Below are 16,510 nucleotides of genomic sequence, written 5' to 3'. Positions count from 1 at the left end.
GCATTTAGTCATAATTTGGGGACTCCCTTCATAAAATGATCTTTGGAAACTGTTTACTGGTGGAAACACTATGTTTCCTATTAAATTTATACAAGAAGGAAGCTCTATTTCCTGTAGAAAACAAGTGCCTAAATTATCTTCTACAAAGCCTGCTGAAAAATTCCTTCTGTTATCTTTTGTAAAATGCCTCTAGATTTGAAAGAAAAATTCTGTTGTATTTACCTCTCATATTTTTGCTTTTCCTCCCAAACAGGATACTTCAAAAAAATATGAGAGTGATTTATATGAGTCATACATTAGAATAAGGACATAAAGGAACGGTTATAAATTTTGAACAAATTAAAGAGAAAAAAGGAGTACTCCATCCTCAAAACAGCTTTAAAATACAATATAATATATGCTCTTGATGTAATAAAGCAGCAATGGAAAAATGAAATAAGAGAACAAAAAAGCATCACAGACCAGATCACTGGAGTATAAACAGTATTATGGGCTTAACATGACACTAAGTTCTTATAAACCTAAATTTATTTAAGTGTTCTTAGCAGCTCCGTAACATAGTCACTCTTATCATCCCCACTTTTTTATGGATGAGGATGTTGAAGCAACACAATTAGCAAACAAGTGTTGGATGAGAGGTTTGATCTTGGATCAGAAATATCAGGGTTCCAGTTACTGTGCAACAAACACCTTGGGAAGAATCAGAAGATCCACGTTCCAACCCTGCTCATCTAGCAACTACTTCTAGGACTGGGGATTTGCCCTATCTAGTTTTCAAGCTGCTGACTCCAGTGACCTCTACCTGTTGAAATGTTTGTGATCCGTGGACCAGTATTTGTAGGGTTAAATTAGGGATCAAGGGCCCATGAGTAAAGCTTAGGAATGCTACTCCCTTATTCCTTTCCTGTTAATTGTCCTCAAAATGTCCAGAGGTAGGCAACTAGGTTAACCTTATCCTAGGTGGGTTGGATTAAAGAGGGAGCACTAGATGATAACTAGTTTTAGAGAAAGATGACATTGTGATGGTTATCTGCTGCTCTCTAGCACAAAGTCCCTCTAAATTAGTAACTTTAATGAGGCCCACTCTTTCGGACCCCTTAGTAAGCTGTTGGTAGAAACATCTACCTTGATGACTTTAGCACTACAGAATGTAGCCCATGGCACTACACTACAACTCTTAAGATAAATAGTGCATCCAACTTTGCTGAATATACATTAAGGCAGGAAAGAATACTCCATTATATATATTTAGAATCTTTCTATAAGTAGTTAAATAAATCATTTTGTTTTTGAAGTGGTAATCTTCATTTATCTTAAAATTCATGAAATTGCCTATCACTATTGATAAATAATATAATTAAGTATTAAACAGTAATTTTGACAAAACCATAGTATGTATGTACACTAACACATTGTGGTAAGCACTTTATATGCATGATTTCTGTTACTTCATTGGATAAACAAGTGAAAATCTGATAAGAGAAAGCAAGATCGTCAATGATTTAGAGAAGAAAAGCCAATATCTTCCAAGTATATCCATGATGTCTTGCTAACTTTTGTAAAAAGAAAAAAAAAAACAGATCATAAAGTATATCCCATTTTATAAATATGTGAATATGCATATGTCTTGTCAGGATTTATAAAATTCAACTAACACTAAATTTCAAAAGAATAATAATGGTTATTTATGGGTGGTATGGTTATAAGAAAAATCCTTTGTAAAGTCTGTACTCTAAATTTCCTATGATAAACATGAGTTTTTTCTAATCATAGCCAGATAGATAGGACCTATTTCTAAATACACACGAGCATAAGGTGGTCTTTCTCTTAGTTTTGATCCCATATCCTAACAGCATTTGATTATAAATGGTGTTGAATTAACTCATATTCCCTGAAATTCTTAGGACTGACCATAGAGGAATGCAATTCTTTATTATCAAGTGTTCTATTAGTTTTTTTCACTCATTGTCAGACTCAACCCAAACTAGACCAGGAAAATTTAGGCATTAAAAGGAAATTATTATTTCTGCTGAAACTACATGACTCAAGTAGCAAGCATTTTGTCATCATAAGCAATGTAGTTTTTCCCATCATTTAAAGGCCAATCTTAGTGATGTTTGGTGAGGTTTCAATATTCCAAGCAATGAGAAGCTTAATTCTAGACATTTGCTTAGTTAAATTTTCTATTTTATTCATCTATGCATAATTTTTTTTTAAATCCCACACAAATCATACAACTTACTCCCTTGGCTTTGTGCTCACAAGAACTCTTAGAGGTTTTCTGCTGTTTAAGCAGGATTTCAGGAAGCAATCCACTTCACTGAAAGGTCTCATAAAAACTAGGTCACCGTTAATAGCAAAAATCTTTTTTCCAACTTCCATGCCAGCCATCTATGAGAGAAATAGAAAAAAAAAAGAGTCAAATTATATTTTAATAAGGGAACTATTTATTTCCCAGAATTAGAATCTGAAAAGGTCTAGAACTTATAGATTTTGACATTTTAACACATCTGCAATGTTTTTATACAATTTCACAAAGTAAAACTGTGGGAGAAGTGACAGAATTATTCTTTCTGACCTAGTTTTAAATTTGATTACCCATCTTTACCTCCCTCCATGACTTAACATTGTACGCCTCCTGTGATCCTTTCTTCTACTCTATTTTATAGTCCCTTTTTTTATTTCACCCTTTTAACTATAGTCAAACCCCAGGTTAATTTTTTTACTGCATTTTCCATGGATATCCAATTAACTCAGAGTTTCAATCTCAACATAGACATCAATGACAACCAAATATGCATCATTAGCCTGAGAAAGGATAGGAGAGAAATGGCCTAGAATCCAAGGAAGTGTGCTCCAACAAGCACAGACTATAAGATGCTGAAAAGATGACAAAGAAGACACAATCCCAAACTTCCTGGTGCAGCCAGTGTGGAAAACAGTATGGAATTTCCTCAAAAATTAAAAATGGAACTGCCATTTGATCCAGGAATCCCACTTCTGGAAATATATCCCAAGATTCCCTAAACACTAATCAGAAAGAATATATGCACCCCTATATTCATAGCAGTGTTATTTTACAATAGCCAAGAGCTGGAAACAGCCCAAGTGCTCATCTGGAAACAGCCCAAGTGCCCATCAGCAGATGAGTAGACAAAAAAGATGTGGAATGTTTATACAGTAGAATACTATGCAGCTGTAAAAAATAAGAATGTGTTACCCTTTGTGAAACATGAATGGATCTAGAGAATATTAGAATATTAGGCTGAGTGAAATAAGCCAGTCATGGAAAGACAAATATCACATGATCTAACTTATATGTGGAATTAAATGAACCTAATAAACTGACTGGCAAACAAAATAGGCCCAGAGGCATGAATGCATGGAATAGGCTGATATATCTCAGAGTGGAGGGCGGGAGATGGGAAGAGAATAACCAAAGAACTAATATACATATATGCATAACCAATGGACACAGATAATAGTGTGGTGAAGGCCTGGGATGGGGCAGGGGCTGGGAGGAAGGGGATTAAGAGGGAGATTGGGAGACATTTGTAATAATACTGTCAACAATAAAATAAACAAACAAACAAACAAATAAATAAATAAATAGCCATTATCTCTCCATGCCAACAAGGCTGCTCTTCTTATCCAAATCTACTCCCTATAAACTATATGCTCTTTTAGTTATCAGATAAAGGATGAAAACCCTGGAGAAGACATTTTATCAGAGGCATAGGCAGATGAAGCTCTAGAAACATCCTCTGAAAGGGGAGAAACATTTGCTTCTCACAGGAAATTACTAAAAAGTCATTTGCTGGCTGGGCCCACTAACAGAGTATGAGTTGACCAGAGTTATTTGATTTGACAGTAGTGTGCTGTACATTAAGCTTTGTCTTGCATGAGACACCTTGGGCATAATCAGATAAGAGGATGGGTGACAGTTTACTACTAACTTTAAACAGATTCTAAGTTAAAAGCCATGTTTCATTCATCATCACATTCTGTATTAAAGATTTAAATATTGAGACATTTGCTGGGGCAGTGATCAGCAAACTCATTAGTCAACAGAGCCAAATATCAACAGTACGACAATTAAAATTTCTTTGGAGAGCCAAATTTTTTAAACTTAAACTTCTTCTAACGCCACTTCTTCAAAATAGACTTGTCCAGGCCGTGGTATTTTGTGGAAGAGCCACACTCAAGGGGCCAAAGAGCCGCATGTGGCTCGCGAGCCGCAGTTTGCTGACCACGGTGCTGGGGGATTAACCATTTTATAAGCTGGGCAGCAAGGTGAGCATACGTTAACTTTGATAAACTTGGTATATAACACTGGAAAGTAGGTTTCATGAGGATAGGAAATGTTGTCTATTTTGTTCGTTGCTATATTCCCAGAACCCAGAACACTCCCTAGCATTCAGTAGGTACCAAATGAATATTTGTGAATGAATGACAGAATGAATGATCAGGAGATTTCTTGGTTTAAAAGGCTGGTGAGGTGAGAGAACATCAGTCAGCATTAATCCAATGAGAAAATAGGTCAAAGTGTGTGCTTTACTGATGGAAGCTGTATTTATATGACAGTCAACAGAGACAGGAAAATAGAAGACACAGCCCTTAATGGAAGGGCTGTGCGTAACAGTCCCACCAAACGCAGTCCCCACAGGGTTCTGGGCTAGAATCTGGGAACAGGGAAGACCCAAGGGCATGGAATGAGCCATTTGGCCTCCCAGGAGCTCAAGTTCACAGCTGTAGATATTTCCAATACCTCCCCGCAATTACACTGAGTACCCAGATATGACCCCTCTCACAGATCCAAAGAGTATTCGATAGAACCTCAGAATAAGTGTATTCAGACACATTATTTTCAATAGGATACTAAAAGACTGATTTCAAATAGTTTAGAAATTTTATATTTATATGTCATGAGCAACAACTTAAAATAATAATGCTAATTTACATTACCTCAGCATTAGACCCCTTTTCTACCAACTTAATTATTGGAACTTTATTTTTGTCTTCTAACCCAAAACCATAGCTGCCTTCATTGGATTTAATCTGAAATGTAAAATAACAACATTATTAATAAAGCAAGTAGGGAAAGAATTTTTAAGTCAAACAGAATTAAATAATATGCATCAAAGATGTTTATGTAATCTCCTGCTAATATCTAATCAAGAAGAAAACTTATATAACATATTAATAAACTTACCAATAATGATTTAGCTATAACATTTTCCACAACTTTTAAATCATGTTTCATAAGTCGATGTTTCATATTGGATCCTTCCATTTCCTCATCCGCAAAAAAACGGAAAAGTAGAGGTTCATCTTTGAATTCACTTTTTTCAAGGACTAATGAAACAGAGATTCAAATTGTTTCAATTAATCCAAAAATCAAATTCTTTGTCCAAATTGACAGACATTCAGTAAATAGCTGTACCATGACCTCAATTTTATACTCCTAGAACAAGTTACACTCACTAATATCCATAATATTTTTCCATTTCTTTCTATAATTGCAAGCCAGTGTTTCTTTTAAATTTCTGTTACCTAAAGGATTTTGAATTTTTAATATTTTGTCAATGTTAACTTTTTTTATACTTAACCAAGTCTTTCACTTTCCAGATTAAAACCTAAATTTAAATAAAAGATTATGTTGAATAAAAAAATGTATACAATACAAACATAGAAAACTACAGTGTTTTGAATTTGTAGTAAACATTTTAAGTATGATTTTAATATCCTACACAATTCTGGGAAAATTCAAATGGATTAAGTGTTGTTTTTATGTTGCGAGCAATTCCCATTGTGCTCACTGTTCTAATACTTGAAACCAGAAATATGTCTTCTGGGTGAAATGTGATTTTAGTTTCCATTAATTCTTAGCTCATTTCTGTTTCAAAGCATTACTCTCAAATAACCTTATTTATGCAAAGCCCAGTTTTTTCTCTTTTGTCTGAACATTAATATATTCCCCCAAATCCCTAAGATTCCTGGATACAAGAATTATGTCTTATAAGTTTTTTAAAAAATAAGGCTTAATATCAATAGAAAGAATTTGTATTCAGCAAGATCCTGACAGCAGTCAAATGTGTTAAAAGATAAATCTTTTTAATTTCCATTAATCTTTTGGTAGTACCTTGAAGAGTTCTTTGTTGGGACAGGTTGATTCATTGAGCCAGGGAGCTAAAGGGGAGGCAGTGTCTCCACAGCACAGTAGAAATTTAAGGCTTTATGATGAGACAGACATACATTTAAATTCCAGGTCTGAGATTGAACCTACATGTAACGTTGGACAAGTTACCTATACTCTTTGAACTTCAATTTCCTCATTAAACCTTCATGATATTATACAAAACTAAAATGAGGTAATAAATGTAAATAACTTGACATATAGTAAGAAATAAAAAATGATAGCTATTTTATTATTTTTACAGAGTTCCTAATAATAATTATTGACCGGATGTATGCATGTATTGATCTTTGGATGAGAGACTGGCTGGCAATGTGAGTTAACAAGTGAAACTATTGACCACAGATTAAAAAGTAATACAGTCACAGCTGACAATAGAAATGAGAATATAAGTGAGATTGAGTTAGGGCTTGTCTACATGACATAAGCAGTTTCCCAAAACACACATGGTGTTTTGCTACTGTCTTCCTCCCCAAAATAGTCTGTCTAAAAGAAGTGAGAGAAGAAGACATCAGGAAGGCCACACATGCATTGAACTGATTGTGCTTTACTGACAGAGACTTTTGTAGGAAAAATGTTTGTTGTAACTCAGCATTTAAAAATTAGTGTTGAGATCGAATTACTGCTTGTTTCTAGCTTGATATTATAGTTTTAATTCCCTATTATGATGCCATTTCTTCCATTCAATGGTTTGCTCTTCAAGGATTGATAAGTCTATTATCACAACTGACACAGTGCTCTAGAGATAGTGGAATGTAATGAAATTCTCAAAGGATATACAATATCCAAGGATGCTCTCAAAATTGCTAACTTTTGCAATTTTTATAAAAAGGTAACAACCTTCTGAAAATAATTGACAAATTGGTATCAAATATTTGACAAATGCTATTAAATAATGTATATAAGCACATATATTAACAAATATTTGACAAGTACTATCAAATACATTTTTATAAGCATATATATGTACATATATGCTATATAATAAAAGCCTAATGTGCAAATCGACCAAATGGCAGAACAACCGGTTGGCGGGGGGCAGGGCTGGAGAGCAGGCGGTGCCAGGCCAGCCAAGGCAAGTGCCAGCAGGCAAAGGATGGGGACAGTGGTCAGGAGGTGGCGGTGGAGGGGCAATTGGGGGGCAGGCCCGGAGCTGCCCCCTTGTGGTCAGTGTGCTCCCACAGTGGAGCGCCGCTCAGCCACAAGCAGAGCTGACAGCTGTCAAGCACAGCAGTGGTGGCCTCTCCTGCCTCTGCGGCAACACTAAGTATGTCCGACTGACAGCTAAGGATGTCCGTCAGTCGGACATCCCCTGAGGGCTCCTGGACTGCAAAAGGATGCAGGCCGGGCTGAGGGACCCCCCACTCCCAAGTGCACGAATTTTCGTGCACCGGACCTCTAGTAAAACAATAAAAAAAAGATCTTTTGGGTTTATGGAATTTCTAAGATGGTATGAATAGAGAGGGAAAACTAAGTCTCATTACTTTTATAAATTTAAGGGGAATGAAGTCATCAAACAAGAAAGAAAATCAATCTTTAATTAGTTGCCAAAAAATTAGATTTCTCCAAGATATTTATAATTTTGTTTTCTGAGATAAGTTTGAAAGTATTTTTATAAAAAGAACAATAAAAAAGAACAAGAAATACTTAATAATATATACTCTCATTTAATAATTTTAATATATACTAGCATTAAAAAAACCATAAATTTGATCTGAAATAGTTTCAAAGCATATGAGCTTTTTTTTTTTCAAACTTCTAAACTCAATTCCTTGCTCTTCTGGAATCAGTTAGGGTCTAGAAAAATAGAAGACTAGTCATGGCAAATGGGAGATAATGCAGGTGTGGTGACCCAACGTGGACACATGGCAAGGCCCTAGACAGTCTTGCTGGTTCATTTCTAAATTACTTCCCTGGAACACTGGGATGTTCCCAGCATCCCCCCCAAAAAAAACCCCAAAAACAGTGAAATATATCTGTAAGCTTCCAGAATAAAAATTCCTACCATGGTGCATAAATCCATTGTCACAAAGTCCAACAGCAAATATCATTGCCTCTTCTCTGGTGCGACAATCCCCCTGTTAACCAAAGAGCACTGTACAGGTTAATAGGCAACTGAAGTCCTGCATGTTCACTACATTTGATATTTGCAGCACTGACCTGACAAAACCACTCATATATTATGGTTTCCGTTGCTTTCATAAGCCCACAATATATCTAATTGCTATAAAACATTCACTTGATAATGAAAACATCTTTTAACCTTCAATGAAAAACAAAGATTTAACATTTCTTGAGAAAAACTATACTTTATTAAGTATGAAAACATATAAGTAACTAAAATTTATTGCTACCAAAATGATTCCTTTCTCTTGTTTCTTCAATCTTGTATCCCAACTAAGAATCCAGGAAATAGCCTATATATTGAAATCGCACACACACAAAAAAAATCTCAGCTATCACTTCCCTTTCATCAAATGGCCTTGCTCTTTAAAAACTCTGAAATGTACTAAATCTAGGGTGACTGGTAAGTCCCTTGGAATAAACTTTTTGGCTGAGACAACAAATGGAAGCTTCTCTTTCAATATAACTGACCCCCCCCCCCCCCAAAAAAAAAGCCCAATGCAACCTCCTGTCCAGGTTTTGAGCAACTTATTTTATTCTTCTAATGCTCACACTTGGAAAGTAAAAATGGCAAAAGAAAAACAAAAAAGATGATAACTGACTTTAAATATTTATTCAATACCAGCTTTTACTTTAAAAAAAATGTTCTTCAATTTTCTCACATAACCAATATATAGTACAAGATCATGTGACTTCTATAACATTATAGTTCCTATGTGAAATTCCAACTCTGATATCAAGTACAGAACCAAGTCCAATGACACACATTGATCAGTGTTAGAAAAGGCTCTATACTAGTAAACGCATTGTGTGTATGAATTAGGGTTTTATCTAAAGGTAATTGTTGGATTAATCTAAAATCTTAACTTTAAATAGAATAAATTTAAGTGCTATAAAATATAGTGGTCTTGGATAATCTAGAAATTAATAATAATAAAAAATCTCAAAATGTATGTGTACAGATTAATCAAATGTGAATTAAACATTAATATTTGAAACCAAAATAAGCATTTTTATGATTGCTTATCAAATGTTATTATACAGTTGTAACAGGAAGTGGGCCACTTTCTTTAATAACAAAAAAGTAAAACTGTTTATGACACTGACTCAAATACCCAAACATAATTACAACTTCAACCAAGTACTATCCCCTCCCCAAAATAGTATGTCTGTTAAAGTGGATATCACTTTTCTTAGCCTTTTCTTTAATGAAGGGAAAATATTTGCTCATTCATTAGTTGACCTAGTATGATAAAACATTTGTATAAGTTTATATTTGAACAAGAGGCCCGGTGCATGAAATTCATGCATAGAGGGGGGTTCCTCAGCCCGGCCTGCACCCTCTCCAATCTGGGACCCCTCGGGGATCAGGCCTAAACTGGCAGTCGGACATCCCTCTCACAATCCGGGATGACTGGCTCCTAACCACTTGCCTGCCTGCCTGCCTGATCATCCCTAACCCCTATGCCTGCCTGCCTGCCTGATTGCCCCTACCTTGCCCCCCTGCTGTCCTGATCACCCCTACCTTGCCCCCCTGCCTGCCTGATCACTTCTAACTGCACTCCCCTGCCAGCCTGATCTCACACCTAACTGCTCTCCCCTGCCGGCCTTATCGCCCCTAACTGCCTCTGCCTGCCTGATCGCCCCTAACTGCCCTCCCCTGCCAGCCTGATCCCACCCCCAACTGCCCTCCCCTGCCAGCCTGATCTCACCCTCAACTGCCCTCCCCTGCTGGCCTGATCGCCCCTAACTGCCTCTGCCTCGGCCCCCACCACCATGGCTTTGTCCAGAAGGAAGTTGGACATCTGGAAGATGGCCAGTCGACCCGGTCTAATTAGCATATTACCCTCTTATTAGTATAGATAGATTATATAGGATAGGATTGCTTAAATGGGGGTGAAAGCCTTTTTCAGCAAGAGGAGATGCTCTCGGCAGACAAAAACACATAATCCCTATATCTGGACTGATAGCCAGCCATATGCACTATACTGCCAAACCAGTCATTAAAAATTGAATCACTTTCTTACACCTTACACCAAACAGCTATTGCCCTTAAAACCCCTCTTCAGCCCCCACCTTAGGTTCTGCCTTCACAGTTCATCCAAAGTAGGTTCTGATTGGTCAGTTTCTATGCCAGTCAGTGTCAAAAGCCCCGCCTCCTAGACAGCCATTAACTCCTTGCAATTCACCCAGATTTGGTTCTGATTGTTCGGTTTCTATGCCAGTCAGCATCTCTGGGCCTGTCTCCAGGCCTGATCATAGAGGCGGGGCTGATCAGCAGCCACCCCAGGCTGTTGGCAAGCGGGCTGAACTGCTGACCTCTGGGGGCGAGAGAGAGGCTTGGCTGCTGGCGAGGCCCGGAAAGAGAAGCAGGGTCTGATCACCCTGCTTCTCTCTCCGGGCCTCGCTAGCTGCTGCTGCCACTGCTGATCAGCCCCACCTCTCTCTCTCTCCAAGAGGTCAGCAGTTCAGCCCACTTGCCTGCTGCAGCCTGGCGTTCGGTCGAGCCTTCAGTTGTTTTGGATGTTACCACCCTGGCTCTTTATATATATAGATATCTATTATCATGGGTGTCATGCACTGATTAGCAAATATCATTTTCCTAGCTTGCACATTCTAAGCAGAATAAAAACCACCACAACAAATTTTGTACTTTCCTATTTAAAATGTATGGAGATGATTGTTAAATCTCATAGTGTTAAAGTACAACTATTACCTAATAGAGAAAAGGCATAGGAAGATTGAAATAACTTTCTAGGACTAATAACAGATACTTTGAAACAAGTTCATAAATAAAACATGCAACATTTTTAGTATATGTCCATTGCTTCTTTTCTGTGATATTCATATTACACTTCATTTTTTAATCTAATTATCTCATCTGATAATTTAAAAATAGGAACATCTTCTTGGAAGACAATGTTGCATAAAAGTTAAGCCTGAAGATTTTGAACTCAAATAGATTGTCTAGCCTCAAATCCTAACTCTGCTTCATATTAGCTGTATGAATTGGTCAAGCTATTTCACTGTGCTTCATGTGCAGGTGGGGATTTTTTTTAAATGTATCTCAATCACGTGCTCAAACTTACATCAACAGTGAACATAACTGAGCAACTTCTATTTGTTTATTTACCTGTGCAATTAACCAGTCTATCAGTTTGTTGGCCATGACTACAGATTTGTAGGTCCTTAAATGGTAATCTTTATCTCTATAAAGAAAAAAGAAACAAAAAACATTAAGGAGATAAGTGAGTAAGAAACATTTCATTTAATATGTGCATTTACTCAATGCAATCTGAATCAACTGTCCACATTATGTGTCAATAAGAGACGTTTACAAGGTCTGCACAACACCTGAAAACTCCTTCATCAGCTCATACCAACGGGAGAAACCCACAATGATACCAAAACAGGACATTTCTCCTTTCACATTTTATCATATCCAAATAGATTATTACTGCTATATTACCTGGTAATAACTTAGCTAGACTTAAAATATTTCATTAATAAAAGAATAATAAAATGGAATTTTTTCCCTTTAAATCAAGATAGATTATACGAAACATCTCAAAAAGCAGAGAAGAAAGCAATCACTGAATTCCCACTCTGACTTCTCTGGGAAGGCTGGACTTGCTCTAAAGGAGTGTTCATTTGGCTCAGCTGAACTGGAAGACTGTAGGCCTATCCAAGGTAAATGCACTGAGAGCCATGTCATGCATTTTGTCACAGTGACACCACATCCCCAGGGAACCAAGGTAGTCAACTGCCTCCACATCAGACTTCTTTCCGTAGACTTCCCAGATCTGAGAAACCGTTCATATTTTAGTTAGGTACCACCAAAGTGCTCGTGATCAGAACGAGGCCCCAAAGGCAAAAATCTATAATGCATTGAGTTTGCAGGTCTGGATCAAAAGGGAATGAGAGCCCTGGCCATGTATCTCGGTTGGAGCGTCATCCTGATGTACTAAGGTTGTGGGTTTGATCCCCAAGTTGGGGCACAGGCAAAAGTGAACCAATGAATGCATAAATAAGCGGAACAACAGGTTGATGTTTCTCTCTCTCTCTCTCTCAAATCAATGAATAACATTTTAAAAAGAAAGAGAAAGTGACAGTCTTTTCAAAACGTCAAAAAATCCAAATTGTAAACAACTTGAAGTGATGAACAATTACTAACTATATTCAGAGTTCTCTAGCCTCTGGCAGGGATTTACAATGAACATTTATATCATTTTATCCACTTTCATAAAGAGCTCCCTGAAATATGGTTGAAATTTCTAATATTTCAATAATAAATGTATTAGATTAGCCAGTAATCAACAATCTTTTAAAATATATCTCCTTGTTGATACTTCACCACCCATTTCATATTGGTGCCCATAAACATTATTAAGAAAGGAAAAGGTATATCTGTTACAGACCACATGTGGGTCTGTGGGTTCTTCACCCAAATAATTGTTCTTTTCATAAGCTGAGTTCACACATATTAAAAGAATGATTATCACACATCCCATCTGTTTTATGGGTTTTTCCCCCCATAAATATGCCCTTGACAGCTCATGAAAAATTGTCATTTCTAGCCAAAGAACAATTCCTTCTTATCAGCTCCTACCAAGTGTAACTTTCTCAATAAGAAATTCCATATGCCTAAAATATATTTTCAGAACCTATTTTCTCACATACAAACTCTACATTTACATAGGTGAGATGAAAATATTTGACCATTATTGTATTCTATTAATTTAGCAGAAATAAGTATAAAAATAAGTATGCACTTGCTATAGAGTTAAGCAAACATCTTTTAGTATTAAGTTATCCAAAACATTTACAGGGTGTCTGTGCCACAGAATCAACAAATATTGGTTCTTTTTCCTCTTTTTACTGTGTGAAGCCTGCCCGGGCAAGGGGACAGGGTACTTTCAGGAGTAATGGGTAAGATCCTGCTTCTCTCCAGAATATGCAATGTGTTCTCTATGGACCATTAGTGGGCATCCCAATTCACTTACACAGCAACTCCTGAAAGGTTTTTATTTTTAATTAAGCTCTGCATTTCCTTGGAATGGGAAATCAGAATGAAGACTGGAAACATGTACATCAAACATTTGGATTCTATAACCACAATTGAAAAGCCTCTTTATTCATTTTGGAAACAGTACATCCATATATTTTGTGTGAAAAATATGTTTAAATTAACAAACTGCGAATGATATCTGGCCATTTGAAATCCATTTACCATCATATTACATTCTATCAGTTAGTGTATAGTACATAGACAGTGTATATTACAAAGCACCGTAATACTGCTGGATGGCCTCCTCCAATTTTAATCATAACACAAAACTCAAAGTTTTCTGCTTTCTTTCTAAAGAGATAAACTGGAAATTAATCCTAATTTCTCTTAAAAGTAAAAAACATATCTCTTTATAAGGAAAAGCACAGTGGAGACCAAAACTATTAAATTGTATTTATTAACTCCCAAATGATTCTTAATTTTCAAGTATAAAATATTTTCTTTGAATAAAAGACCATTAGAAGGAAATATTGTGAAACAAAATACACATCCAACATTGGATTACACAATTTAATTTAAAAATTAATATAAAAGTAATCATAATGGTAAATGTTTATAATAAACAATATTTCCAAATCCTCTTCTAGTTAACTATTGTTTATTAAATATTAACTGAATATGGATCATTTCATTATAAAGTCTATAATTTACTATAAATTAATGGCAAATAATTATAGAAGTCAGAATAAAAAGAGTGGAAGAAACTATGTATTTAGAGCCTCAGAAAATTTAGGAATATTTTAAGATAAATTATTACTTAAAAGTAAAATTTTCACTTTGGGAAAAAAATAAACCAACAAGTTGCAGGTGGATAATATTTAACTAATATGCAATATAAATGTTCCCATATAAGTTGCCCAGAACTTAGAAACCAGACTCACCTTATCACTGGAGTAAATAAGCTATGAAGACGGCAATATAATCTTACGCCCTATTGTAAAATAAAGATACGTCAAAAGCAAGTAAGAGCACTAAAAGGACATACCAATGACATTCTGAAATAAATGTATTTTTTCACTGTATTATTCTAGAATCAATACATCTCAACCAATATAAAAGTTATTCAAAAGTTACATTACAACATAACATATATGCTGTTAGTCATACAAATAATATGACTTAAGTCATTAAAAATAGAACTAACTGTGCTATGAATTTGTCATACACATGTGACATATACATATACGAAGGGGTTTTTAATTATTTTTCTTAAAATACAAAATATCACAATATAATGTTCACTGGCCGATGTGGCTCAGTTGATTGTCATCCCATGAGCCAAAAGGTTGACAGTTCAATTCCTGGTAAGGGCACATGCCCAAGTTGTGGGTTTGATCCCCGGTCCTGAGTACGGGAGGCAATTGCTCAATGTTTTTCCCTCACATTGATGTTTCTCTCTTTCTCCCTATCCCTTCCTCTCTCTCTCAAAAGCAATAAAAACATATTTTTTAAAAAATGATTTAATATAGCCCTAACCAGTTTGGCTCAGTGGATAGAGCGTCGGCCTGTGGACTGAAACGTCCCAGGTTCGATTCCGGTCAAGGGCATGTACCTTGGTTGCGGGCATATCCCCCGTGAGGGGTGTGCAGGAGGCAGCTGATCGATGTTTCTCTCTCATCGATGTTTCCAGTTCTCTATCCCTCTCCCTTCCTCTCTGTAAAAAATCAATAAAATATATATTTTTTAAAAAAGATTTAATGTAAACAGAAAATAAATCTATCATCAGCAACATCATTTTACTGGTTCATGGTATATCAATATAAATTTTGTCAAATATACAAAAAAATGACATAACATTAATTTTAAATATTTGTATTGTTTTAATTTATTCATGTACCATGACCACTTATTGCTACTTGTGAAATAGCTTTCAATGGTTATAACCTTCTGAATGATGCAATTGCATTACTTACATTTAGAACTAGATAAGAGAATGAAAAAAATGATTTAACATTAGAATTCTTGAAATAGCAAGAAAAAATTAATTGAGAGGTTTGCTATATGTCATTTAAAACATTTCAATACCAGAAGAATATTTTGTCTCTCAACAGCATTTAAAAGTATGACATGAATTCTGCTATCGATAGAAGGTTGTAGAAGCTGTTACCTTTGAAATCACATCCTGCATCTCATTTCTTGGATAAAATGTTCCGTCATCATAGCGAAATCTATATAACATCTGTTCTGGTTTGAATTGATGTTTATCAGTAACTAAGAACATAAAAACAAAATATGACAATACTAAAAATCTAAAAGAGTATCAGCTAAAAACAAGTACATTTATGAAATACATATTTCCCAAATACTGAAACTTTAATTTTACCTAAAGCTTTTGTTTTCCTAACACAGAAATACAATGCCAGTATTTAGAGAGTAAGATTCCTAAGATTTGGTTATATAATACATTTACCATTTCCATATAATGACTTAAGAACTAAATCGAGGTTAGCAACATTTAGCTAGCATATTATATTTAATTGTGTGTATTTATCCATAATAATAAAAGCATAATATGCTAATTAGACCGGATGTCCTTCTGGATGACCTTCCAGACAAAGCCAGGGTTGACGGAAGCCCGGGTCCCAGGTGCCTGCCTGTGGCTGGGGGGAAGCCCGGGTCCAGGGTGCCAGAGGGAAGCCGGGGCCGGCAGCCAGGGGAAGTAAGGCCTACTCTTCCATGAATTTCATGCATGGGCTTCTAGTATTTATATAAATATACTAGTTTGTGTTTTCTATTTCTTTATAGTGCCACAAAGTCAAGCAAAATGTGCCCTCTCAAAGAGAAGATATTCCAATTAGTGAGTTATGGTTTGAGTCTCAGCCCTAGAAGTGAATTTTAACATTTATCTGTTTTATCCCACAGTGATCAAGCCAAGACCACACATACACCAGTCTTGACCATTTACCCTGTGTTTAGATCATAAGAGCAGATTACATAATTTCAATATATAACTGATTCCAAGATTGTAATGGTTTTCTTACACTGAAAAATGCTTTTCTATTCATGTCACTTAATTTCTTTTTCTGACATGAAATTAAGACATCAAATTCTCTTTTTTCCTGAAGTTATTTTACAGACAAGTTTTTTTAAATGACTATTCTAGAAAAAAGAAAAACTTCAAA

The 16,510-nt window shown here is 35.8% G+C and overlaps 1 protein-coding gene across 1 annotated transcript in view; it reads right to left on the bottom strand.

Annotated features, from left to right (window-relative positions):
- PREX2 (phosphatidylinositol-3,4,5-trisphosphate dependent Rac exchange factor 2) overlaps positions 1–16,510 on the bottom strand; it is a 225,313-nt gene that overhangs the window by 117,268 nt on the left and 91,535 nt on the right. The window contains exons 12-18 of the mRNA XM_080646985.1: positions 15,496–15,599; positions 14,270–14,319; positions 11,454–11,529; positions 8,202–8,274; positions 5,213–5,355; positions 4,966–5,058; positions 2,243–2,391 (exon numbers count right to left, since the gene is read on the bottom strand). Coding sequence (XP_080503111.1) covers positions 2,243–2,391; positions 4,966–5,058; positions 5,213–5,355; positions 8,202–8,274; positions 11,454–11,529; positions 14,270–14,319; positions 15,496–15,599 — 688 coding nt within the window. The remainder of the gene's footprint in view (positions 1–2,242; positions 2,392–4,965; positions 5,059–5,212; positions 5,356–8,201; positions 8,275–11,453; positions 11,530–14,269; positions 14,320–15,495; positions 15,600–16,510) is intronic.

Source organism: Plecotus auritus, assembly GCF_963455305.1.
Source record: "Plecotus auritus genome assembly, chromosome: 11".
Classification (NCBI taxonomy): domain Eukaryota; kingdom Metazoa; phylum Chordata; class Mammalia; order Chiroptera; family Vespertilionidae; genus Plecotus; species Plecotus auritus.
This window is presented reverse-complemented; position numbering and strand designations above follow the sequence as displayed.